At 44.5% G+C, this 25,351-nt stretch overlaps 1 protein-coding gene across 1 annotated transcript in view; it reads left to right on the forward strand.

The window, feature by feature from the left end:
• The window catches only part of ABCA12 (ATP binding cassette subfamily A member 12), a 125,076-nt gene that overhangs the window by 42,742 nt on the left and 56,983 nt on the right, over positions 1-25,351 (forward strand). The window contains exons 19-29 of the mRNA XM_075000868.1: positions 1,841-1,980; positions 4,338-4,457; positions 6,085-6,175; positions 9,358-9,537; positions 11,565-11,874; positions 15,857-15,971; positions 18,849-19,178; positions 20,431-20,500; positions 20,592-20,726; positions 21,520-21,675; positions 24,434-24,620. Of these exons, the coding sequence (XP_074856969.1) occupies positions 1,841-1,980; positions 4,338-4,457; positions 6,085-6,175; positions 9,358-9,537; positions 11,565-11,874; positions 15,857-15,971; positions 18,849-19,178; positions 20,431-20,500; positions 20,592-20,726; positions 21,520-21,675; positions 24,434-24,620 (1,834 nt within the window). The remainder of the gene's footprint in view (positions 1-1,840; positions 1,981-4,337; positions 4,458-6,084; positions 6,176-9,357; positions 9,538-11,564; positions 11,875-15,856; positions 15,972-18,848; positions 19,179-20,430; positions 20,501-20,591; positions 20,727-21,519; positions 21,676-24,433; positions 24,621-25,351) is intronic.

Here is a 25,351-nt window from a genome sequence, read left to right on the forward strand (position 1 = left end):
AGAGAATGTGAACAAGAAGTCCTGTAGCACCTTAAAGACCAACCATTTTGTTTATTAGGTAATGAGCTTTCATGGGTTTGTTGGTCTTTAAGGTGCTACAGGACTCCTTGTTTTTTTGTGAAGCTACAGACTAACATTGCTCCCCCTCTCGGAGAATGTCATTAGACTTAAAGAGAAGGTTCAGTTAAACAATTTGTGGGCTTCATTCTGCTTTCTTCTCCCCTAAGCATAAACTGGTGTAATTCATTAACTTCATTACAGCTTCTCCTGACTCACGAAGAGAATCGCTGCTTCCCAGAGCTGGTTGAAATTTTTCAGACTAAACCTTTAATTAAAAATGGCTTTTTTAAATTAAAATTTTATGAAAAACACTCTTGATATTTTAATTCTTTTGCTTTTTTAAGATAATTAAAAACCTCTCTGATGCCATTCTTTAAATGCTAGAGCACAATCTTTGGTTATTGAAAATGTTCTTTTCATGGATTAATGTTTAACCTGGCAAAACAGACAAAACAAAATGGTGACATATTTTGCATTTTTTGCTGAAATTTTAACAGCTCTAGCTCTTCATACTTAGTGATACATAAAGGCACATTCAGCTGCTTTGAAATCCATGGCATTTATAGTGGCATCTACCAGCTGGTTATTGTATCAATTCTTTGTGGAGCATTGATTTATTGAAGAGGGAATGATAATATTTCCTGATGCAGCTGTTTGTGTTGCATGTGGTGTGTTATTTTGTGTAAGACGCGTTATTGTTTGACAGCTTACGTCAGGGTGTCCCTCCTACTTCTGCAAGTGGATCTGGCAGATCCTGGTGGAGAAGAGGGGAATCAGGCCCACCGATGTGGGCCAGGACAGAGGGGGCAGTTGTTCCCAGGCCTGGCATTTCAAAGGGGCGTGGAACTTCAGCAGCAGCAATGGCCACAGCTCTGGGGGAGTATGGGAGGCTCAAAACAGACTGCTCCAAGCCCCACCCCTTTCACCATTGGTCCCAGCCCTTCTGGTGGTGGAGAGACAGGCCCCTCTCCCATCTTGCCCCCAGGTCCACAGCAGCTGACAGCCCTGCTGTGGGGAATGCAGGCTTCCTGGCATTGTCCCTCTTTACCTCCAACTCCATTGTAACCCCTCTGTGGGAACTGGGCTCCAAAGACCAGGCAGACGTTGAGGTGGCTGAGGGGCACAACTGCTTTCCTCAGCTCTGGGAACTCACAGAGTCCCTTTCCTGGGCATAGGCCTTTTCCCCCAGGCACTGCTCTCTCCCCAAAAATGAACCGTCAATTTGTTTTCAACACTGGGACAGAAACGTGTTGCAGCTGAGCCAGGCCTCTCTGACTGGGTCCGGACCACAGCTCTTCTGGACCAAACCCTCAATCGGTGCAGCTCTTTCTAGCGCTGCTCAATGGAGCTCTGCCAATTTCCACCCGCTGAGGATCTGGCCCTCTGGATTTGTGGGTGACTTCTTCTTGTAAAGCCTAAAAAAGGAAAACTCAGGAGCAAGGCTGCTTCTTCCTGTCCCGATTCAGGTGGCGGTTGGGTTTTAGGGCTGGAGAGCCAGAGCTTTTTCTTGATGTGTAGTTTTTCCAGCTGCATTGACCTGATTAGATCCTCCTGGTTCACAAAACTCCCTTTAGCCTTAAAGCAGAAAAATGTCTCTTAGAACAATGAGAATCCAGTTTCTTGATTTCAGCAGCAGTAGACCTTGAGGATGCTTTAGTTCTGTCCAGGGATGCGACATCAGTGCAGAGAGGAGCCTGCAGTCTTTAATCAGAGACAACAGAAAACAGCAGGATCTGTCGTGCGCCTACTTCATTCATTCTATTTCCTTTGTTCCTTGCAGCACCATTCTGCTTATCGTTTTACCTGGATTTGGTCAGTACCTCGACGGGAGCTTTAATATGGTCTTTCCTCAAACCTGTGCTGCTTGGGAAGATTCTGTATACACCTGACACTCCAGAAACTCGAGCAATCATGGAAAAGGTGTGACGTTGTGAATGCCGGGAGGGGCTCTGGTCAAGCAGATCCCAAAGACCAGGCGCTTCAGTGCTGGCTGGGTTTTTGTAGAAGTGGCAGAATTCTGTTTTCTGCCCACATTGGAAGTATATGACTTGGTAATGCCCCCATTCCCCCCCACCCTGCCTGGTGAAAAAAAGGGAATCTTGAAGCACTACTATACAGTGCAACTGATGTGGCCTCAAACTGGGAGTAATTTAAAGCTTCTAAGGGTATGACTGTACTTACTGGGAGATCAACCCTTTCAGAGTCGATCCTTTCACTGGGATGCAGTTTTCAGAGTTCTTTAAGTATCCTCTTAGGGTAGGCCAGGCACTTTCAAAGGCCAGCTGAACACGAAGGCTGATTGTTTCTCATTGCTTAAATAGACTTCCCCCCAGGGTGGGAACCCTTTCTTCATAGAATCCTAGCGCTGGAAGAGACCTCAGGAGGTCATCGAATCCAGCCCCCTGCTCAATGCAGGATTAGCTCCGACTAAATCATCCCAGCCAGGACTTTGTGAAGACGGGACTTAAAAACATGTAAGGATGAAGTTTCCACCACCTCTCTAGGTAATGCATTTCAGTGCTTCCCCACCCTCCTACTGAAATAGTTTTTCCTAATATCCAACCTACATCTCCCCCACTGTAACTTGAGACCATTGCTCTGTTTTCTACGATTTGTCACTACTGAGAACAGTCTCTCTCCATCCTCTTTAGAAACCCCCTTCAGGAAGTTGAAGGCTGCTATCAAATTGCCCCTCACTCTTCTCTCCTGCAAACTAAATAAGCCCAAATCCTTTGTGCCTTGCTCAGCATCCGCCATCCCATGGAAAAATACCAGGTTCAAGATGGATTCCAGTACCATGTGGCATAGTCACATGTCTTTCTAGGACCAACCAGAGTTTGGGCTTACCAGACAAACATGACCATCCATTAAGTACCTGAAGGGTCACTAATGGGCCACATTAGCACCTTTAGAACTATAAACATATCCACACTTCATATTTCTAACTTCATGTGCACGAATGATAAATGCAGAATAACGGGGTACCCACATTCAGCAGACTAACTGTAAAATTGATATATTACATGACCTGTTTTGCATAAAGCATCACAGAGTTATGTATGTTCTTACGCACAAGCCAATTTCCATAAAGCATGGGAGCGGGCTGCCAGCGACACCTTTGTCCATTGAAATCAATAATATAGCATCCATTGACTTCCCTGCGGCCAGGATTTAACCCCAAGAATTTTGGAAGTGGTGTGGACACTCCCTCTTCAAGGCATAAACCTGACCAATCTCTAATGAATGGGGTAGGGAAAATATACCTTAATTATTATTTTTTTTATTAATTATTTATTTAATTAATTATTCCTTAATTATCTACTACAGAGTTTCTTGCCCCTTCATCTGAAGCTGGCCACAATCAGAGACCGAATATTGGGGTGTATGTTCCCCAGGTCTGATATAGTCTGGTAATTCTTATGGTCCTACCACTCAAAGGCAAAATGGGATTGGTAACAAGGCAGCGACAGTTTGTCATCTACCTCTCAGTGAATGTGGTAAACAGTTTCATTTGCTTGCAACGTTCATGTAAGGGACATTCCTGCATTTGGATAGATTTCTCTGCAAAAGGCCTTAGAACCAAATCAGTCCTGGCGTAAACAGAAATATCTTCCAAAATGCCAATGGCAGTTGCTCTCCTTTTCTTTCTTCACCACAGTGACGCATGGTGAAGCTCAATAGGAAAATATGGAGAGTTTAGTGATTGCACCAAATTACTGCTCTGGGTTAATAATATAACGAGCTGAGGTCAGTAACAGTTAGTAGCTTGTGACGGTGCTTTACGGGAGGAAAATGGTTTATTCCTGATTAACAGAACTGGACTTTTATTCTTAGACATAGAGCAAGTCTACACTTAAAACTCTTCAAGCTTTTCCTGCCAACATTGTACTGTTTACACAGGACAATGAGTCGGTAAAACTCTGTTGCTCAGTGGCATGGATGTTTCAGACCCCTAAACGATGTTGTAATACTGAAATTGATCTGTAGTTTAGACCAGAACTTAGTTATAACTTAAGCCCTGGTCTAGCAAAACATTTAAGTGAGCACTTAAGTTCAGCTCTGTTCAACAAAGTACTTAAACAAAGGTTAATTGTTAAGAATCTGTGTGTGACTAAAGACACGTTACAGTTGAGCATGTGCTTAAGCATTCAGCTGAACACACTGCCGAACTGGGTCCTAACAAAGGAAAAATTGTTCAGTGCCGTGTACAAGGACCAGGGAAATATTTATTTAGCTCAAATGGACTTATTTATGTTATTGGTTTTATTTTTTTCAAGGCTAATGCAACCCTAAAGCAGTTGGCTGATCTAATGCAAAAGTCCCAGGAATGGCTAGACAAGTCACCGTTGGTAATGGATTCACTGACTACATTAAACCAGACAGTTCCAGTTATCAAGGTAATATTATCTCACAGCTATCAGGAAGCAGATGACTGAAGCACATCCTCTCTGGTACCAGTGGCCATAGGTCCACTAATGACCACCAACAACAGATGCACCATGAGGTTTTAAAGGGGCACCTTTTCAGAGCTAAACCTCCTTCTGCAATTCTTACAATATCTCTTTAAAACTTCCGACACACTGATGGCTGAGCTTGGCCATACAGAGGGAAGAATTTGCGTAGGTTTGTAAATCCAGTTGCCTTCTTCTTGATGTAGCAATTAAAGCTGGGTGATACCTTACAAGTCTGTGATACCAGAGGAGTGGTTCTCCTCAGAAAGCAGAAAAGCTGAGGTACCATCTAATGAAGACCTAGTTAGAAAAACTCACGAACGCCTAGAGAATGCAAGAATGTCTCTCTGTCTTTGCAGCGCAATGAAGAAAAATATTTAAATGTCAGAGTAAAATTTCAGATTCTCCTCATGAGGAAGAAGCAGAACCGGCCTTAGGGTAAGGCCAGCAAGGTGGTTGCCTTGGGCCTCACGCCTTCAGGGCCCTGCACTCCCATGAGCCGGGGCCTGCTCTCAGCATGCTGCCCTGGGCTCTGCAAACTCTTTGGCTGGGCCTGGGAACAAGTTAGTGCTGAAACCCCAGGAAAGCTGCCATGTGCCTTCTCTGTCTATTCACTCTGCATGATTGAGGTGTTCTGAGCTGCAGCATTGGGCTTCTTTTTGGTGAAGAAACAGACGCAGCCTGTGATGGAAATGATACCTAGGGAACACAGGGTGATTATTAACTGGTCGTGGTGGGTGAAATTCACCACAGTGCATATGACATAACTAAACTGGAAAATCCAGGGGGGAGGCTGTGAGGGTCGGAGGTGAAACGTTCCTCACCGAGGGGACTTGTGTAGAATGACACACTAGAGATTTGGCGAAGCTAAAACCTGAATGCCTGATGCACACTTACACTCAGGCCCCTGTGCAGTGGGCGCCGACAGAACAGGGACCTTACAGGGTGAGCCTTTTCGGAGCCCATAGGCCTGAGCCTCCCAGTGGGGTCGAAGGCTCGGGCTAGTGTGGCTCATGTGGGGGCTCTAAAAATACCTGTATCGACAGGACTGGGTCCTGGGCTCTGATGCCAAAGGAGAGGGGTGAGCTGAACGTCTCTAGCCGCAGTGTCAGAACACTGGCAATCCAGTTGTTTTCAGAGGGCCGTGGCAAACCTCACCAACCCCAGCCTGCTGCCCTGGCCTTGTTCCCGAAGACTCCAAAACGCTGCATGGACACAGCGCAAGTGGGCAGAAATGACATTTCCTCCTACTTGCATGGATCAGTGTCCATAAGGAGTCAGGCCAAAGTAGTCCCCAGAAGCCATGCGATGCTGGGTGAAACCCATGTGTTTTCCATTGGCTCATGCCCTCAGATCCTGCATGACTCTGTTAATGGGTCAAATTGTCTTATCTTAACTGAAATCAAGTGATGAGAGTCGGCAGGTCAGGCCATAGGTCCCCACGCTCTAATTGACTATAGTGTCCACCTGCCGGGCCCCGCCTACCTCTGACAGTCAGCTCAAGAAGGGCATAAGTAACATGGAGGGGCTCCGAAGGGGCTGAACATCATGCTTGTTCTCTGTCATTTGGCAGAATACCCTGCAGAATCCCTTTGTGCAAGTTTTTATCAAACTCATGGTAAAGCTGGATGCTTATGAGCTGCTGAGCCAAGTAGACAAACTGGGTAAGTTGCTATTCAGATACCTCCTGCATATGGAACAGTGTTCAGAGCATCACAGCTGCTGCATTGCCTCGGATCACTGGTGTAATGATTCCTGCTGGCCAGTCAGCTGATGCTTTCGTGCTGGTCAACCTCACCATAGTGTATGGTTATATATAGCACTTCATGTTTTTTGGGGGCTGGAAAGATTGCTCCCTCTCCCTCTTAAAATACCTTTTAAAGTCCTGAGAAGTCTGCCCACAACATGTGGATAAGGCATCTGGCAAGAAACAGGGAGCATTATGATCTTGTTTTACAGATGGGAAACTGAGTCACAGAGCGGTGAAGTGATTTGGCCAAGGGCACACAGGAATTCTGTGGCAGGTTTGGCCTTGAAATGAGGTCTCCTGAGACCCAATCTCATGCCTTAACCCAATGCCACTCTCAGTGACTGTGTCTTACGTGGAATCCATGTTATCAGATGCATAAGACAGTCTTAAGGCTGGGAGATTCCTAAAATGTAACCCGTTACTATGTTGCTTGGTTTTTTCTAAAGAAACTAACGTCATACTAATATAATACTTTTATTTTTGTTAATAAAAAGGGTAAACAGGGTGACCCAGGGGATCACAAAGGGGATTACAAAGAGGAAGGAGAGAGGCTGTTTCTTGGTAGTGTTGGATGGCAGAACAAGGAGCAAGGGACTTAAGTTGCAGTGGGGGAGGTCTAGGTTGGATATTAGGAAAAACTATTTCACCAGGAGGGTGGTGAAGCACTGGAATGTGTTACCCAGAGAGATGGTAGGATCTTCATCCGTAGAGGTTTTTAAGATCCAGCTCGACAAAACCCAGGCTGGGATGATTTAGTTGGGGTTGATTCTGCTTTGAGCAGGGGGTTGGACTTGATGACCTCCGGAGGTCTCTTCCAACCCCGTGATTCTATGAGTCTACCAACTGAACATGGGCACTCAGTGTGATGAATGTGATCCTCGCATGTATAAGCAAGGGAATGTCAAGTAAAAGTAGGGCAGTCGCATTACCCCTGAATGGGGCATGAGTGAGACCATTACTGGAATACTGTGTCCGCGCTTCAAAAGGGACGTTGAAATACTGGAAAGGTTTCTGAATCTGGTTCAAGATCTGGAAAACACTTCCTAAAGTGAGGGACGTAAGAAGCTCAGTCTAGTTTATCCAAGAGACGGTTAAGGGGTGATTTGATCATGGATTGCGTTTACCTACTTGGGGAAGAGACTTCTGATACTAGATAGCTCTTTTATTGATTGGAAAAAAAAAGGCATTAAAAGCCCCCGTGGTTAGAAGCTGAAGTTGGATAAATTGAAAGAAGGTGCACATTTTTATCTGTAACAGCAACAAAGGGTCCTGTGGCACCTTATAGACTAACAGAAAAGTTTTGAGCATGAGCTTTTGTGAGCACAGACTCACTTCATCAGATTTTTAACTGTGAGGTTAACTAATCATAGGACTGATGTGCTAGGGACATGGTGGATTCTTTATGACTTGACTTTAAATTAAGACTAGGTGCCTTTCTAAAATATATACTTGAGGGTGCAGTTCTATGGCTTGGGCTATACAACCTAGATCATAATTGTCATGTTCCAGTGCCAGTTATGGACTGGCTACAGAGCTTGCTTACACACACCGGACATAGTCATCACAAAATCCTTTTATGTTCTGCCAGCTATGGCTGGCTTACTTGACGTAAACCCTTGTACTCTGAGTGGAGCATAGGACATCTACAAGTCTCCTCTACTTCACTCTCTCTTGGGACAAACCTCAAGCTGATCCCAGGAGTGCCCCAGTCTCAGGAGTTGTCCTTCAATCTCAGTAGACCTTGAGTTGTCTGAGGTCTTCCTCTTTTGCGTTTTCCATGCGGGTGCCATGTGAGATCTTGACGGACTCTGCTGGACGATGGTTTTCTGAGAGTGTGGCCCTGCCATCCCCACTTTCTTCTCTTGATTTGAATATCCAGTGGTTGTTGTCCTGCTCTGTTCCAAAGCTCCTCATCTGTGACCAAGTCTTGCCATTTAATGGGAGAGCTGTGCCTCAGGCATCTGGTTAGGAAAGTCTGTAGCTTGTGATGTGAAGACTTTTTGGAATGCCAGGTCTCGCATCTGGCTAAGATTCCTTTAAATGAGCTTTTTCCACACAGCACCACCAAATGGTGGAATAGTGTAACATGTTTAGCATGTCATTATAACAGCCTCAAAATCTGTGAAAAAGCTTTTTAAAAATCAAAGGACCTAATTTAAAGGACTCCGGCCCTGCACGTTAGTCAAATAGAAATTGCAAGGGAACCTCTGCAGTAAATTGTGTTAATCTTCTCCGGCCACCAGAGGACACTCTTGAGCTGTAATAATCCGTCCAAATCATGAGTTGGAAGTCTGATGGAAAGTCATTTTAATAGTTCGCTCACATCAGAATTGGCATTTTGCTTTAAAGTTTTCAGGTCTCTCAGGTCCCCCCGCACATCTCTGCTGGCTTGGTGGAATAATGTAGCAACCACTGTCTGCCAACAGCGCCTTAGACTATGCCACAGGGAGCTGCTGTAGACCAGAAGTGAATTTAGTTCCTTCCAGCCCATATCAGCATGCTGTGTGAATGAAATCTGTGCAAATAGTCACCTGTTGAGTGCAGTCATTTGCCCTCACTGCAGCAAAACCGTCATCCTTGCAGCCTCTGCTCCTCATTAGTTATACCGCATTATGCAGTCATTACGTACGATGGCTAGAAGACAGCAATACCTTTCCTGGCTGCATTAAGAGATCTAATAAGCACAGCCCCAGAGCAGACATGCCTCTTGCTTGATGGACTTGTGTAAAATAGATTGTGTTCGCCACTTTGCTAAACCAGATCAGCCGATGTGTCAATTACACTGAAAATCTCCAGACGTGGAATGAATGGAGAATGTCAGACCCAGTTTAAAAAGCAACAGATTAGCAGTAACTTCTGGTTCAGAACGGCTGTCGCATGCCATAGCTGGCACCCTACCAAAGACAAACTGATGAGCGTGTTAGGAATGATTAACCTAAAAATTGGGTTAACTGCATGCATTCATTGCACTGATAAATGCAGAATAATATTTTAGGATTAATCTTTAGTGTGATTGTTTTTTTCCATCATTAGAAGCATGAACAGCATAATGATGTGTTGGTTCTTTTGCTTCATTCTCCCTCCCCACCATGCCAGATGATATAAGGTTGGAATTGCAGAACAATGCCGACATCATCAATCAGCTGAACACATTATCTACCCTGGCAGTAAATGTATCCTCCTGTGTGTCGTTTGATCGCATTCAGGTGGCAAAGAACAGAAAGGAGCTGGAAATGGTCGCGAGAGAGCTTTTTTTGAGGAATGAACTTTTTGGAAGTAAGTGACTTGTTCGGTTACAGATATGCCCGCATGAACAAGGCAGAGCCACAGTGCAATTCATAGTCAAGTGCTATCTACTGTGACAAAGTCCCTTGTCAGCCTCTGTGGGTCCCTGCGTTTCCTGGCAGATCTGTACTACCTCAGAGACTCACGGAGGCCCCCCTTTTGCCCAGGCCCTTCCAAAGGCAGGGGGTCTCCGCTTAGCGAGCCATCCTCATCATAGGCAGGACCAGTACCGGGAGAATAATACCAGTCCCCTTGCAGGCCCACGCCTGCTCCAGTAAAGTGATTCCTCGGGGGAAGGGTGCGGGGGAGTCCAGACCCACCCTCTACCCTGGACTCCGGCCCAGGGTCCCAATGAGAACAAGAGGCAACCGGCAGGGACTTTACCCCTGCCCCAAAGTAGTAGCCTCACCCTGGGCCACTTCACCCACCACTTCCCCATGGTACCTTTTCACTCTGGTCCTGCTCCTGCACCTCCCAAAACCTTCCCACCTGTTACCAGATGGGGAGCATTTTATAGGGAGCACAGGGCCTATCCGACCAATGAAGGTCTGGGCCTAGACAGGGAACAGAAATGCATTGGCCCACCACCAGTACACTGTCCTTCTAGAAGGCTCCGGAAGCTTCCAGGTAAGGGTCTACCACCGGGTTTACGACAATACGTAGTTCTACTTTATGGAAATGACAGGTCCTGGCCAAAAATGCTCTACCTGCTATCTTCAGCCTCCAGCCATGACATGTTGCATGTCCATGTCTCCTAATCACAGGTGACTTTGAACTACAGTCTGTCCTGTTTCATGCAGCTGAGGTGTAGGTAGCCCTTGGCACCCTGAAAAGTTGCACCATGTTAACTCCTCGGTGAATCTCCAGGTAGCTGAGCTGTCTCCCAGCGAGGTCTGTAGAGGAGAAGAGATCTGTAAAGCAAATATGGAGAGACCACTCCTTTCTTTACAAGACGATAATCCTCTTGAAATGCTTTAATGAGACCCAATAGGCCATTGCTGTAGAAGATCTCTGTTGGCAGAGGAGAACTACATTAGTAAAAGACAGTAAGCAGGGAAAAAGAGAGGCTCTCATGTGTGTCCTTAGTTCAGTTTTTAGAAGAATTGGATAAGAGCTCAAAACGTTCTTGCAAGGAAACCGAGTGCTTGATATCTGATAATTCAGCCACCATTAAAAATGTCTGTCGTAGTTATCAACAGAAACTCTATTACTCTGAAGAATGTGAAGCGTGAGTAGTTAGTAAAACTGATTGCACGGATATCTATCATGCATGGGATTTGATACTCTGTATAGGGAATATTTATAGTTTTTCTTGCTGAGTTAGAGCTAAGATTTTCCAAAAGTGACTAGGGATTGAACCTCTCTCATCTGGAGCCCTCAGGACCCGACAGATGCTGAATGAGAGAATTTGCCAGATCACGGGAGGTCAATATTGCCTAGCACATTACCAACACTGCCACTTCTTACTGGGCTTTTAGAAGACATTTAGAGGTAAATTACAGCTAAATAACAGCAAAGAACACTGAGAGCCAGGGCTGGTGACTGGAAACAAACTTTATGGGACCACATGAAACTTGGCCTCACCCATGATGAGTGTCTAACTAACATCATGTTGGATTACGGATGTTGCTGGATTAGAGAGTTCTGGATTAGAGAGGTTCAACCTGTAGTGATTTTAATTGTCCCTAGTACTGAGTGCTGAAGGAGAGATAACTTTAAAGAGTCTGCTTTTCAGAGGGGTCAGTTCTCAGAGGCCGGAACCACCAGTCAATGTTGCTAATTCCAGCGTAAAGACAAGCTGAGCAACAACAGCTAACTCTACATTGACATGCCTCATAGTGACAACAAACTGCATGTTCACCTGAGTGGTAGGCTTTTTATTTAAAAGACTGCTGGGTTTTAATATGCGAAAGGTTTATATGAAAGTGGAGTTCAGATTTTTTTTAAACTTACAAGGTGGCACCATCCTACTGCAATCAGTACTGGCTGAAAAATAACCTTTTCTGTTGTTTTCTCAGGTGTCATTTTCAAGCTACCATCAAACAGACGGAGGAGAGCCACTCCTGGCAGCCTCTCCCTTCCTCCTCTGCTCAATTATACCATCCGAATGAGCAGCAGGATTTCCCAAACAACAAACAGGATCAGGGAGAGGATCTGGACCGTGGGCCCACATAATTCAGCCTCACAGAGCCAGATCTACAGCCGAGCCTTTATTTATATCCAGGACAGTATCGAGAGAGCAATCATTGAGTTACAGACTGGGAGGAGTCCCCAGGAAATAGCTGTTCAGGTCCAGGCTACTCCTTACCCCTGCTACAATGAAGATAAGTAAGTCCATGAGCTTTTACTTATTCAGTACTAAACAATTGTAGAGCTGGCTAAGTCCATGCCATTGGACTGAGGAAGAACCAACTAAACCTAGACCATCAGTGACAGGTGTTTGTTTTCTTCATTCTTACAAACCACCAGTGATGGGGATTTCATAACCGCCCTGGATAGTCTATTCCCAAAGCTTACCTACCTTTTGGTTACATCTACACCAGCATTCTTCTTTCGAAAGAGACATGCAAGTGTGGGAAATAAAAATGCAAATGAGTCACAGATTTACATATCTGGTACCTCAGTTGCATATTCTTCTGTGGAAAGAGCTTCTTTCAAAAAAAGAAAAGCAGTGTGGGCGCAGCTCTTTCGAAAGTAACCCCCATCTTCGGAAGAACACTTCTTCCTAAAAAAAAAATAGGAAGAGGGGTTCTTTCGAAGATGGGGTTTACTTTCGAAAGAGCCGTGTCCACACTCCTTTTCTTCTTGTGAAAGAAGATGATGCAAATGAGGTACTAGATATGTGAATCTGCGCCTCATTTGCATTTTTGATTTCCCTCATTTGCATGCCTCTTTTGAAAGAGGAATGCTAGTGTAGACACATCCTTTGAATCAGATTTTTTTCCCTAATATCTAACCCAAATCTCCCTGTCTTTAGATTAAATCCATTGCTTCTTGTCAACCACAATGGCTGGCAAGACATCTTATGCGTTCAGCAGGATCCATGACAATGGTTGGGACTTACCAACTTCCTTACAGTCATGGTCCCATGAAAAGGAAATCACAATAGAAAGTGAAAGTATTTATGCTTGTTGTGGGAGGGATAGCTCAGTGTTCTGAGCATTGCCCTGCTATACTTAGACCTGTGAGTTCAGTTCTACAGGCAGACAGTATGGGAATCTGGGGCAAATAGATTAAAAAAAAATCTTTCAGGGGTGGTGATAGGTCCTGCTGTGAGTTCAGGGGACTGGACTAGTTGTGCTCTGAAAGTCCCTTTCAGCTCTATGAGATAGCTATATCTCTACATAGCAGTGAGGTTTTAAAAATACTATTTAGTTCTTTTAAAGGATGAAGGGTGAGGTCCTGGCCTCATGAAAATCAATGGTAACGCTCTCAGTGACTATAGTGGAGTGAGGGTTTCACCCCGAGTGCTTTGTCTCTTTGGAGCACTACAACTAGGTGTATTTTCATAATCCCTGTAGGCGAAAATGACTATCCCCATTGTACAAATGGGGTAACTGAGGCATAGTGAGTCACTATCAGAGCTGGGATTAGACTTCAGGAATCCTGGCCTGTACCTGTAGGTATATGAATGCCAATAGTATGTTAGAACTGGGAAGCTCATCTGTTGAGCAGAAACATCCCTACATTTATGAGCCTTAAGATGAGCTTTAACTTACTTGACGTGGTCAAGGAGCAGTATTTAATATTTGTCCCAGCAACTTCAGTTTAGGCACAGTTCATAGTGTACAGTTCTGCTATATATTCCTCTTTCAGGTGCTGCAAGAGCTGTAGAGGAGATGAGGGCGTAACCCTCCTCTGCACAACACTGTGCACTGAGTTGTTAGGGTTAAATGCCTGTTTCACCAAGTGGTACAGCATGAATTGTGTATGAACCAGAATGAGTGTTGAATGACAAACAGAGTTGCCCAAGAGTAAGGTGTTCCGCTTCTACTCACCTTGCACCAGATCTTCCTCAGCTGCTGTACATTAACATAACTCAGCTGACTTTAATGGGCCCATGCCGTTTTATATCAACCGAGAATCTGTCCCCAGGGTGTGACACTTACGATGAGGAATGGCATCCTGAGACAGTGAGATCTCAGAATTATTGCAGGGACCAGACAAGACATCCAAGCCAGGTAAAAGCCTACACAAAATGCCGTTTAAAATTACTTTTAAAGCAGTGAGGGCTATTCGGCAAATTACACTCTTAGTTCAGATCATCTTTTTACAGGTGACAATATAACTGACTCGGCTGACCCTGAACATTTCATACTAAACGCGTGAGTCCGTGCCACTTGAGCTTTTAAAAAAAAAACCCCTGCAAGCTGTAGGACTCTTGTTAACCTTATACAATGGCCGGCTGAGAGAGAGAGAAAGAGTGCTTTATTCTTCTAATGTAGATTTCAATAAAATAGTTCATGTGCAAATGGCCTGCCACCTTATTGCGACAGTGAGGTGGTTGGGAAGAGGTCAAACAAAATGTCAAACTTTTTACAGAAAGAATATGGATTATTATTGTTGAATCATTATGAACTCTTTCCTGAAGGCACTTATTAGTGGGTTGTAAACTGCCTTTCTCGCACGCTTGCTTCCAAGAAAACAACTCAACCTTCACAACTCTCCTTCCTCCAGCTGGAAGTTCAGGAGATTCCATTTCATTCAGTTATTAAACTACCCAGCAGGTGGGGAATGATGCTACAATAAAATGTTATAAAGTCAAAACACATCAGCTGCTGCCACAGAACTACCATTTAACTGGCCACAATCGTGGCAAAAATCTCATGTGTATCATAGCATTTGGAAACTGCTGAAATTTGGAAACCTAGTGACATTTGTAGTTGAAAAATGCAGTTTCATCTAAATCAAAACATTACCCCAAAATGGGTTAATTTGGATGCTGTTTTTGAGTTTGCAACTAAAACGATTCAGAATAAAATGAAATTTGGAATTATTTTATTTGAAACTTGTTGTAGAAACAGTTTTGGCTTTCTCCCAAAAAAAGGAGCAATGCTGTATGTTCATTAAAATGTATCTACTGTGGAAGAATAGTCAGTTAATAAACTTGTTTTCAAGTACAATAGATTTATTTTACTACTACTTCTACAGTTTGAACCTCTTTCTCGTCTGGCACTCTCGGGACCTGACTGCTGCCAGACGAGAGAATTTCCCAGACAATGAGAGGTCAATATTTTCTAGCACGTTACCAACACTTCCACTGCTTACTGGGCTCTTAGAAGATATTTAGTGGTAAATTACAGGTAAATAACAGCACAGAGCACTGAGAGCCAAGCCTGGTGGCAGTAAACAAACTTTATGGAACTACTGGAAACGTGGCCACACCCATGATAAGTGGTTGTCCGGCTAACTAAAATCATGCCAGATTATGGAGTTTGCCAGGTGAGAGAGTTCCCTATTAGAGAGGTTCAACCTGTAGTTTCTTTTGAATGGGATGGAAAATCTATTAGCTAAAACATAGGGCTAGTGATTGTAAAATAAGGGTTATAATAGCGGTTCTTCCCCGGTCTGACTCTGGGCAAGCTGCTTATGCAACAGTTTTCCGTGTGGGTATCAAGTTAGACACCTGAATCCAAATTTAGGCACAGAAATAAACAGCCAGATTCTCAGAAGTGGCAGTTACCAGCTGACTGTCTTGATTAGCGTCACTGGGAGTCCTGAATTACCAGTACTGTGGATTTAGGTGCCTAAGTTTAGGCACACAGTTTTGAAAATGTTGTCCTCAGTCCCTCTTTGCTTCCGTTGCCCCAGCTGTAAAATCAGACAAATAATACTTATGCCAGGTCTACACTAGACCTTAAAGTCGATTGTAGATACTCTGTTCCAGCTACAGCAACTGCGTAGCTGGAATCATCTTATCTACAATCGACTTATCTGACCGTCCTCACTGAGGGTGGTTGGTGAGAGAAACTCTCCCGTTGACCTCCCTTATTCTTCACGACAATTGAGCATACAGGGATTAACTGGGGACCCCCGATAGTTCGATTTCACACATCCTCACTCGGGGGCATACCCTTACTTACAGGATAGCAGGCTGATGAGGGTTAATTCCTTAATACTTTAAACTGTCTGGAGGCTCTTGGATGGAAATGCAAAACATCCTTATTCTTATATAAATTATACTCCGCATTTCAAAACATAAGCGTGGTTTTCTTCTGCAAAGAGTATTAGTCTGAAAAGTATATTCACCGTAAATCCCTAAGCCAGAACACTTTCTATTCAACTTACACCATGCATTTGCCTTTTACAGGTTCTTAAGCAGTATAACCTACTCTCTTCCATTTGCTCTGATGGCTGCCTGGTCGCTGTTTATAGCTGCTTTTGTGAAAAAGCTTGTTCAAGAGAAAGATCTAAGGCTTTATGAGGTACATTAATGGAATTATGACTAGATTTTTCTCTCTGGAATGCAGCAGATATATGATGTGACATTGACCGGCGTGTCACAAGGGTTGAAAACCCAGAACTGAATGCATAAAATGCACATCTTAAAGAGGGAAATGTCTGGAGTCAATGTAATGACGTAATCTGAATATAAGGGAAACTGCTTTCTTTGTTAAAATGAAAGCTTATCAAATTATTGGGGATTGCCCAGAGTTTCTGCAAATAAACTAACTTGTCTGCTGCACATTTCCATTTGGGTGTGTGGGGAAGACAGGTTGTTGATGTGTTATTACAGGTTGAATCTCTTTGGTTTGGCACCCTCAGGACCTGATTGGTGCCACATCACAGGAGGTCAATATTGTCTAGCAGCATTACCAACACTGCCACTGCTTGCTGGGCTCGTAGAAGATATTTAGGGGTGAATTAGAGCTAAACAACAGCACAGAACACTGAGAGCCAGGACTGGTGGCTGCAAACAAACTTTATGGGATCATGAGAAATTTAACCATACCCGTGATAAGTGGTCATCTGGCTAACTAAAATTACGCAGAATTATGGCTGTTGCCAGACCAGAGAGTGCCAGAGTACAGAGGTTCCACCTTTAATTGTTTCATTCAGTGGGGGGGATGGGGGATGACTATGTAAAATGTTCCTCTCTAGCCTACAATCGACATACATTCACCCCTAATTCAAGTTTAATCTGGGTTGCTGAGTTTACCACAACAGTTTGCTGGAGAGGCAGTGTTTTTGCACACTGTCTTGTGAAGCTTTTGTGATCTTGCTTTTTCATGGAAGGTCACTGGGGTCAATCAAGTCACATATGATACCTCTCATGGCTTGTCTCCTGTGGCTCTGGTTGGATGAGCATGTACCAGGGGATCAGGAGGGTTTGACAATCTCAGCAGATGTAAGGTTCCCCGGATATAGGCTAAAACTGGGGGGGGCAGACCCCAGCCAATAGAATGCCCCCCAGCACCCATCATTTGGCCAGCACTCGTTTAATTCCTACATTCCCACCAAACTCAAGACAGGCATCATATGTTTTTAAAGGTTCTAAAGTAGCTACTAGTATGTCACTTCCTGCCTATCAGGACTACAAGCATGGCAAGGAGAGACTGGAAGAGTTGAAAAGAGTAGTGCAGGGGTCAGCAGTCTTTCCCAGGTGGAGTGCCGAAATTTGACCTTTGGATCTGCATCTACAATCCAAGTGCCGGTCATAGTGATACTTTTTAAAGTCACTAATAGTCCTGCTTATAACAGCTTCATTAATTAAGATGCAGAGCTTTACCGTTTAGGTGGTGGTTGGTGGCGTTAGCTGGCCTTTTGTTAATCCAGCGGAGGCATGGCTTTGAGCAAGCTCCCAGCTGCATTGCGGAGGCGGGGCTGGACTGAGCTTCTGCCTCACGTACCTCTGAAAATCGGCTTGTGTGCCAACCTTGGCAGCCAGGCGGAGAGTTGCTGACCCTTGGACTAGTTGTTAAATGTTTTCAGGTGTTTGCTTTGTAGGGAGTGGGGGAAGTGAAACGGGGTCTTCCTGCACTTGAAGTCAGCTATTTCCCACATGTCCCCGGGCATCATATTTCATGTCACTTCTAGTGAAGGAGAGCTTGTCATTCATTATACCTACCAGAGGGAAAATAATAGCAGTGAAAGCAAAGTGAAGCTCTTTTTCCTCCCATAATTTAATTGGATTTTCAAAGTGAACAGGTACTACAGGTTTGAGAGCCAAAGGGCTTATGCAAACTTAACCCTCCGCAATCAACAAGAACTCAGACAGATCTCTTCTCACAAGCAGTCCCGTGGAAACAGCTGCTGGATGTCCAAAAATGCCTTAAACTAATGACCACTTACAAAAATGGATGGAAATTTAATGAGCTTTAAGGAAAAAAAAAACAAAAATAAAAAAAAGAATTGACTAATTGATCTCATCTTATATCCAGTTCTTGGCATACTGATGCCACTTTTCCACCAGCGCCTGTGTCCCATGAGGCTTGTTAGAAATGTAACCAGTTGCACTGGTTAAAGAAAAAAAGGTGTGAATGTGGTTTCTCCTTCAGCATGTAATATCCTTAGGCTTCCGAAGCTGATAGGGCCAGATTCACAGCTGATGTAAAACAGGCCAGGTCTACACTAGACCTGAAAGGCAATCTTAGATATACAGTTCCAGCTGTGGCAGTCGCATAGCTGGAATTGAGGTATCTACAATTAACTTTTTTGGCTGTCCTCACTGCGGGAGATCAGCCCGAGAAACTCTCCTGTCAGCTTCCCTCACTCCTCATGATAATGAGTACTGGGGTCCACTGTCGAGCCCTGGCAGTTAGATTCACACTTCCCCACTAGATGTACGAAATCGAACCCCGGAAGTGTAAGTACAGACTTACCCTTAGTGAGATCTCAGTGCAGTGGTGTCTGTTTACACCAAGAGGATCTGGATTTTATGCCATGTCAAGTAACAGGGTGATGAGGAAATGAACGTTCTTCTTACTATGAGCCGAGATTTAAAGCGTCTTCGGAGTAAAACTGCTCAATAGACATCTTTTAAAATACACCCTAACCGTTCTAGCGAAGCAACAAATACGGTTATACCAGAGGCCAGTCTTAGCATGTGCATTGGATTTGTGGGGGGCTGTATACCTTTTGGGAGATGGCACTCTTGCATTGGATTGTCCTGCAAACCCAAGAGTCCAATGGTGCATGTTTGCTGAGCTGCTCTGGTTGATAAGTAGAGCCCATGCCAAAATCAGGGAGGGCCTGCACTAAATTCATGCACTAGTGGGAGACAAGGATATTGAGGTCGTTCAGCGACATGTATGTAATCAGAAATACCTCTTAACAATAGCTGTCGCTTTTCTGTGTTGCAGTACATGAAGATGATGGGAGTCAACTCCAGCAGCCATTTCATTGCCTGGTTCATTGAATGTGCCATCTTCCTTCTAATCACCATCCTGTTTCTCATCATTGTCCTGAAATTTGGAAATATCCTTCCCAAAACCAATGTGGTGATCCTGTTCCTGTATCTCTTGGACTACGGCCTCTCCATCATAGCTATGTGCTACTTCATCAGTGTCTTCTTCAACAACACCAACATTGCAGCCTTGGTGGGCAGTCTCATATACAGTCTTACCTTTTCTCCCTTCATCGTGCTGCTGGTCATTGAGAATCATCTCAGCTTCTCGGTAAAGAGTCTGCTGGTAAGTTTTGTTTCTCATTAGAATAAAGGGGCTGGGGTGTTTGGGAGTAGACATTCACTCTTGGTGCACCCCAAATTCCTTGCCTCACAGTTGAATGGGAGCTTGGTGGCTTCGTCCATGACTAGCTGGTTCTGATCAAGAGCCGTTCATAGCTAAAACACCCAGGCTGTTACGGGTAAGAATTGGGACGGGTGTTCTCTCAGAGGTTTGAGGAACGTTTGCTGTCCTCATTACACCTGGCACTGCCAATTTATTAATTGCTCAAACCTCGAATTCACCTTTACATAGTCATGAAAACAGAACCAAGGGTGCATCTACACTTACTAGGAGGTGGACCCCGTGAGGGTCGATCTTCTGGGATTTGATTCCATGTGCCTAGTGGGGACCCATGAAACCAAACTATCTGGGTCAACAGTTAACCTCTGTATTCCTCGTTCTTGTGAGGAGTAAGGGAGGTCAATGGGAGAGATTCTCCCGCTGACCTCCCTCAGTGAGGGCAGCCAGATAAGTGGATCTTAGATATGTAGATTATCATAGCTGGAATTGTGGATCTTGGATTGACTTTCAGGTCTAATATAGACTTGGCCTAAGGAGTTGTAATGTGATGCTTGCTCCAGAGGAAAAAAAAATCCAGGATGATGTGATATCAATTCCTTTCTTAACTGAAGTGTGGGATTAAATGATAACAGGAGCAAGGGCAAACATCTCACTTACTAAGCCATTTCTGTCCTGCAATTCAAACCTCAGATCTTGGCATTCCATTGAGATCCTTCAGCGTAAAGCAATTATACCCAAATTCTCAACTGTATCCTTCTAAATTCCCCAGTTTCAATTGAAATTGAGAGCCTAAATACCCCTATCGATCTGGGCCTTTGTGGCATTGTGGCATTCAGGATAGCTTTCTTATTGCCTGTGGCAAGTCAAGACATTAGGCTTGACATAAGTAAAAATCTCCTTCTGGAGGCAAATTTTTCATTGGAATCAAAGAGTGCTATGTCCCAGAAGCCAAATTCGTTGCTCGCAAAAGCAAACATTGAATTCAGTGGGTAAATTTGGCCCCAGGCTAAATGTAAGTCAAATGATTAATTCGCTGAGTTTCAGTTATTCAAAATTGCATCAATAATATGCTCGACCCAATGCTCAGTGAAGTCAGGGGAAAGATTCTCATCCACATCTCTGGCTGCTGGGGCAGGCCCAATTAATGTTTTTAGGTAAGTACTTTGGTAAATGTGTTTTCCAATTTATTCCACAGAGCCTCTTGTCACCTACTTCCTTCAGTTACGCAAGTCAATACATTGCTCGATATGAGGAACAGGGCATAGGTATGTAGGGGTTGAATGAAGCTAAGTTTTGCTCCTTGAAGATAACTTCATCAATGCATTTCACAGGATGTTCTTTATATCTTTGCTTCAGGCCTGCAATGGGACAATATGTATTGCTCCCCAATGACTGGCGACAGTACTTCTTTCGGCTGGATGTGCTGGTTAATTTTGATAGACTCTTTCATCTATTTCATTCTGGGCTGGTACATCAGGAATGTTTTCCCAGGTAAGAATATAAAGTATTACATGGCATTGTCCCACAGTCTCTCTTAAAGCAACTCTGTCTGACTCCAGAAATAGTGGGAGTGGGTAGACCTGTACTTGGAGGATAAAAGGTTAGGAGCCTTTGCCTGTCACATGTTTTGTTTTGTGGGATTTGTCTTTGTGAGGGAGTGGGGAAAGAAGAACCTGGCAACCAGGGGGTTAAAGAGAACCTCTGGGCCCAGCTAGCTCCGCTCTGCTTCACTGCAACCAATGCCAGGCCTGGAGGGAGGAGGAAAGCAAGGAGCCTGGCTCAGTTTAGCTGACTTACAGGGGGACTGGAGGAGGTTCAGAAGAGGAATCAGTGTCTGCCTGCATAGCAGCCTGCCTTTGCAGAGATCTAGCCACTAGGCAACCCAGCCACAGTCTTCCTCATTTCACACAGTAATTCATGCCCTGAGGCAAGGGTCTGAAAGGACTAGGATGTGCTTTTTTCTCTTTCCTGGTGGGTGAAATAGTCCATCAGTCAGTGTACAGCAGGCAGAAAAGTAAAGTGCTCCTCCTATCTGACTATGAAATGACTCAGAATAATATATTAATTATATATTATATTATAATATAGTAATGTATTAATATATCTACACTACGTCCAAATAGCCAGTGAGAGACGATAGAAGATACCAATTGTACACATGGGCATCAGAGCAAGAATAGACTATTGTGAGCTGACTTTTACTATTTATCAGTGGACAATCACAGCTAGGAACAAACATTTTAATTTGTTTCCTCCCTTTTTTTCCTTCTGTTTATGGTTGCAGGAAAATACGGCATGGCTTCCCCATGGTATTTCCCATTGCTCCCATCCTACTGGGCCGAACGCTATGGTTACATGCCATTATGGGATGAGAAAAAATGCAGCCTGCTCTTCAGCAAACTCTTGCTGAGAAAAGAGGCTCAATTCACCAGTAAGATGGGTACGTGAATACTGAATTGTTAATCAGGATTATCAAAGCTCCAGCTCTGTGAAGTGAGTCTTGTAAAGTGAGGGCACCACGTCAGGGGCCAGTGTTTGTCCAGAGGCAGAGAACACATTTCAAAGTCCATTCCCATACTGGAGATAATGCTGGTTGCAGCCCTATCCCCATCTTCAAATGTAAGGGATATTCCTGAAAACTTCTCTTATCTGAGCCCAGAATTGTCTCATTAAGGACATCCACTCTACCCTTTCTCGGCACAAACCTGGCGGTTCTGTTGATTGTCCAGGTGGCCATTCCTGTGCGTCTGTGGGTGAAACGGAGGATGGCCAGGGTGTTTTGTGCACACCCTGGCCGGCACAAGCTTTTACCAACAAGGGCGTCAGTGCAGACGGGCCCGCCAGTGGGTGGGGAGTTTGGATGGACAAAGGCAGCAGTTGCATGGAGGCCTGGTGTTTCAAAGGGACCCAGCGCACTGGCTGCCACCACTGCTGCTTCAACTGTGGCAGCAGTCAGAATTCTGGGTCCCTTTGAGATGCTGCAGCAGTGGTATTCCACCACCCCACACTGCTCTGATGGAGTGAGGGGACCCAGGACCACAGGCTGAATGGCAATAAGGGTTGACTGCCCTAGGCCCCGCCCCTTCCACCTTTGGCTCCGCCCCCTTCCAGGACTCAGAGTCGGACCCACTTCCCAACTTGCCCAAGGGCCTGTGGTGGCTGTAGGCCCTGCTGAGTGCAGACATAGACTCAGTTTCCCATGTATAAGATGTGATTAAACTGTGACCATTCCCTGCCTTCCTGGCAGGGGTGTTGAACAGTCTGATTGATTAGTGAAGATGGGTTAAGCACTTAGCTCTTATATAATGCTTCTCATGTTCATAGAGTGCTTATTATTTAAAATAATGTCCTTTTTATAACATGAACAGGAATAGCATCAGCTAACATAATGGGAGTACAATGCAGACAGCTAAATTAGCATCGTTATTACCACTAATGAGTGTAATTACTTTTCACAGAAAAGTGCCTAGGGACCCCAACCTCAATTATCCCCACCCCCACTCCCATCTCCAGCGAGGCTTAATGGGAGACAGTCCTTGTCCGTGAAGAACTTGTCCTTCAGATGAGACAGACAGCATGAGAGGGAACGTAGAGGTACAGCAAGATCAAGTCTGCATCCATTATTATACCCTGAATAGAGCCCAAGAGTCTAGTTAAACACCTTGCCCACTAGACAAACCCTCTCTTCAGATTGATGAGTATTTATTGAACATTCCATACACTAGGTAGCCTGGCCTGGCCTGGCCTGGACTTGCAGGGGTGTGAGGCCACTTATTAACTGATTGATTTTTTACTGATATGTATTGTTGTAAGCTGCCGAGAGAGATGGTAGGTGAGGTAATAATCTTTTATTCGACCAACTTCTGGTGGCTGGAGAGACAAGCTCTTGAGCTACACAGAGCTTCTCTTCAGGTCTGGGATGGGTAGTCCCAGCTAAACACACAGTGGAAAAGATGGTTCTGTATGAAGAGCTAACACACATTGCAAGGCTCCATGCTAAGTGAAATGGCTCATTCACACCCTTCTGGTTACAGGAGAGAAAGGAAACTGTGAGGAAAAAGGCAGAATAAGGGCAAACTGGGGTTTGTATGGGTTACAGATCATTGTGATAAGCCATAAATTCCCCAGTGTCTTGATTCAATCCATAATTGCTAGTGTCTAGCAACGTTACACATTTAAGCCCCCAGGCTCATTTTTAGAAGGAGCTGGGCGGGATTCCTTTGAGAAGGAGGAAGGAGAGGTCAGATGTGGAGCCATGGGTCTCTGAAAAACATCAGGGTGTTTATGTCTTTTCTCACTCTCCTGTGTGAGCTCATTCAAGAGCGCATTGATTGTCTCGGTCCACCCATATAGCTGGTATCGCGGCAGTTAGTGTATTGACTAAGGTGAACTACACATGGTGATGGACATATGTAGGATACATGGACCTTGAAGGCTGTGTCGTGTGGGGTGAGCAGTGAAGGTATGTTGTTCTGGCAGGGTCTGGTGACGTTTTGAATTACGCTGTCCTGATCGGAGGATGAGGTTGAAGAAGTTGGGAGTCATTGGAAGGCTAGAAAAGAGGGTTCAAAGAAAAAGACCTTTCAAGATGTGGTCCCATTCGAGTATAGGTTGTTTTGTCCTGTATGGGTTTCAGTGGTAGGACCAGCGCTGCTACAACAGCACATACACAATGGAAGCTATAAACTGTGGTGGGTTAGCGGGAGAAATATTAGAAAGTTCAAAAATTATGCAAATTCCAGGAAGTGTCCCCAAGTTTTCAGTTTTCAGGAATATACTTTTCTTTGCTGTTCTTTATACACAGCCCTATACTTTTTCTACATTAAAACTCCGTAGCCTCATATATAAAGTTATATTTTCTCCTCCAAGGCTATGTCTACACTAGCCCCTTCTTTTCGAAAGGGGCATGGTAGTGAGCAAGGTCGGAAGATGCTAATGAGGCGCTGCCACGAATATGTAGTGCCTCATTAGCATAATGGCGGCCACGGCAATCCAAAAGTTCCGCTTTCGAATTGCATGCTGCCTGGGTAGATGGGGGCCTTTCGAAAGGACCCCCCAGTCTTCGAAAGCCCCTTATTCCTATTTGGTTTTGTGCCGTATTCATTGCAGCACCTCATTCGCATCTTCCAACCTCTCTCATTACCATGCCCCTTTCGAAAAGAAGGGGCTAGTGTAGATGTAGCCTAATTTTTTTTTAGGAGTCAAAAATGCCCTTCCTCCTAACCTCGAGCCTGACCCTCCCAACCTCACTGTGGGAGTCTCTCTTCATGGAATAACAAAGATCTATGGCTCCAAAGCTGCAGTGGAGAACCTGAGCCTGAACTTCTACGAAGAAAACATCACCTCCTTGCTGGGGCACAATGGAGCTGGAAAAACGACGACAATGTATGTCTCTTTTGAAGCGTGGTTATTTGAGGCAGCATCAAATGTGTCAATGTAGCTGGTGAGGATGAGTGAAAGGACAAATAGGAGTTCTCAGTGTTATATGGGCTAGATAAGATGTCTTCTTTGATTTGGTCTCTTCGTAGTTTTCTTATATAGTATATTTTGCACTTTGTCCATCCTTTCTCTCACTGATAAGGGTGTCTTTCTTCTTTGGATCTGACAGTAATAATTAAGAACTCTTTAACAAGAGAAAGTGATCTCTCCTGCCACTGAGAAAACAGAATTAAAAGCCATACTGGTCGTTGGGTGCTTCTTACTCTGATGGAAATGCCTATACTATTGTAGAACACGGAAGTTCAGTGGCATTCTGGTGCACGTGGTAACTTCCTCTCAAAAGCAATGATTGCTTGGGTGATATCCTGAGCTGCAGGAGTGTGAGGAAGAAGCTTCGTGGCTGCATATTCAAATGAAAACCACATGTGGCTGCTAGGCTGGATTAATATTGACCTATCAGTTCTGCCAAGTTTGTGTTATTTGGATATGTAAATAATATCTCATAAAACAGACCTGTAGGACTGGATTGTCACTGGGTCCAAGCTGTGCTCAGCAACAGAAAGGTGGATCTGCTCCCCAGGGAGCTGTTCACATCTCTGGAGCTGTGCTGAACCCTGGGGGGTGTTAAAGCTGCATAGGTTAGAGCCGCCTAAGGACCCATACATAACAGCGAGAGC

This window comes from Carettochelys insculpta, chromosome 8 (genome assembly GCF_033958435.1).
Source record: "Carettochelys insculpta isolate YL-2023 chromosome 8, ASM3395843v1, whole genome shotgun sequence".
Classification (NCBI taxonomy): Eukaryota; Metazoa; Chordata; order Testudines; family Carettochelyidae; genus Carettochelys; species Carettochelys insculpta.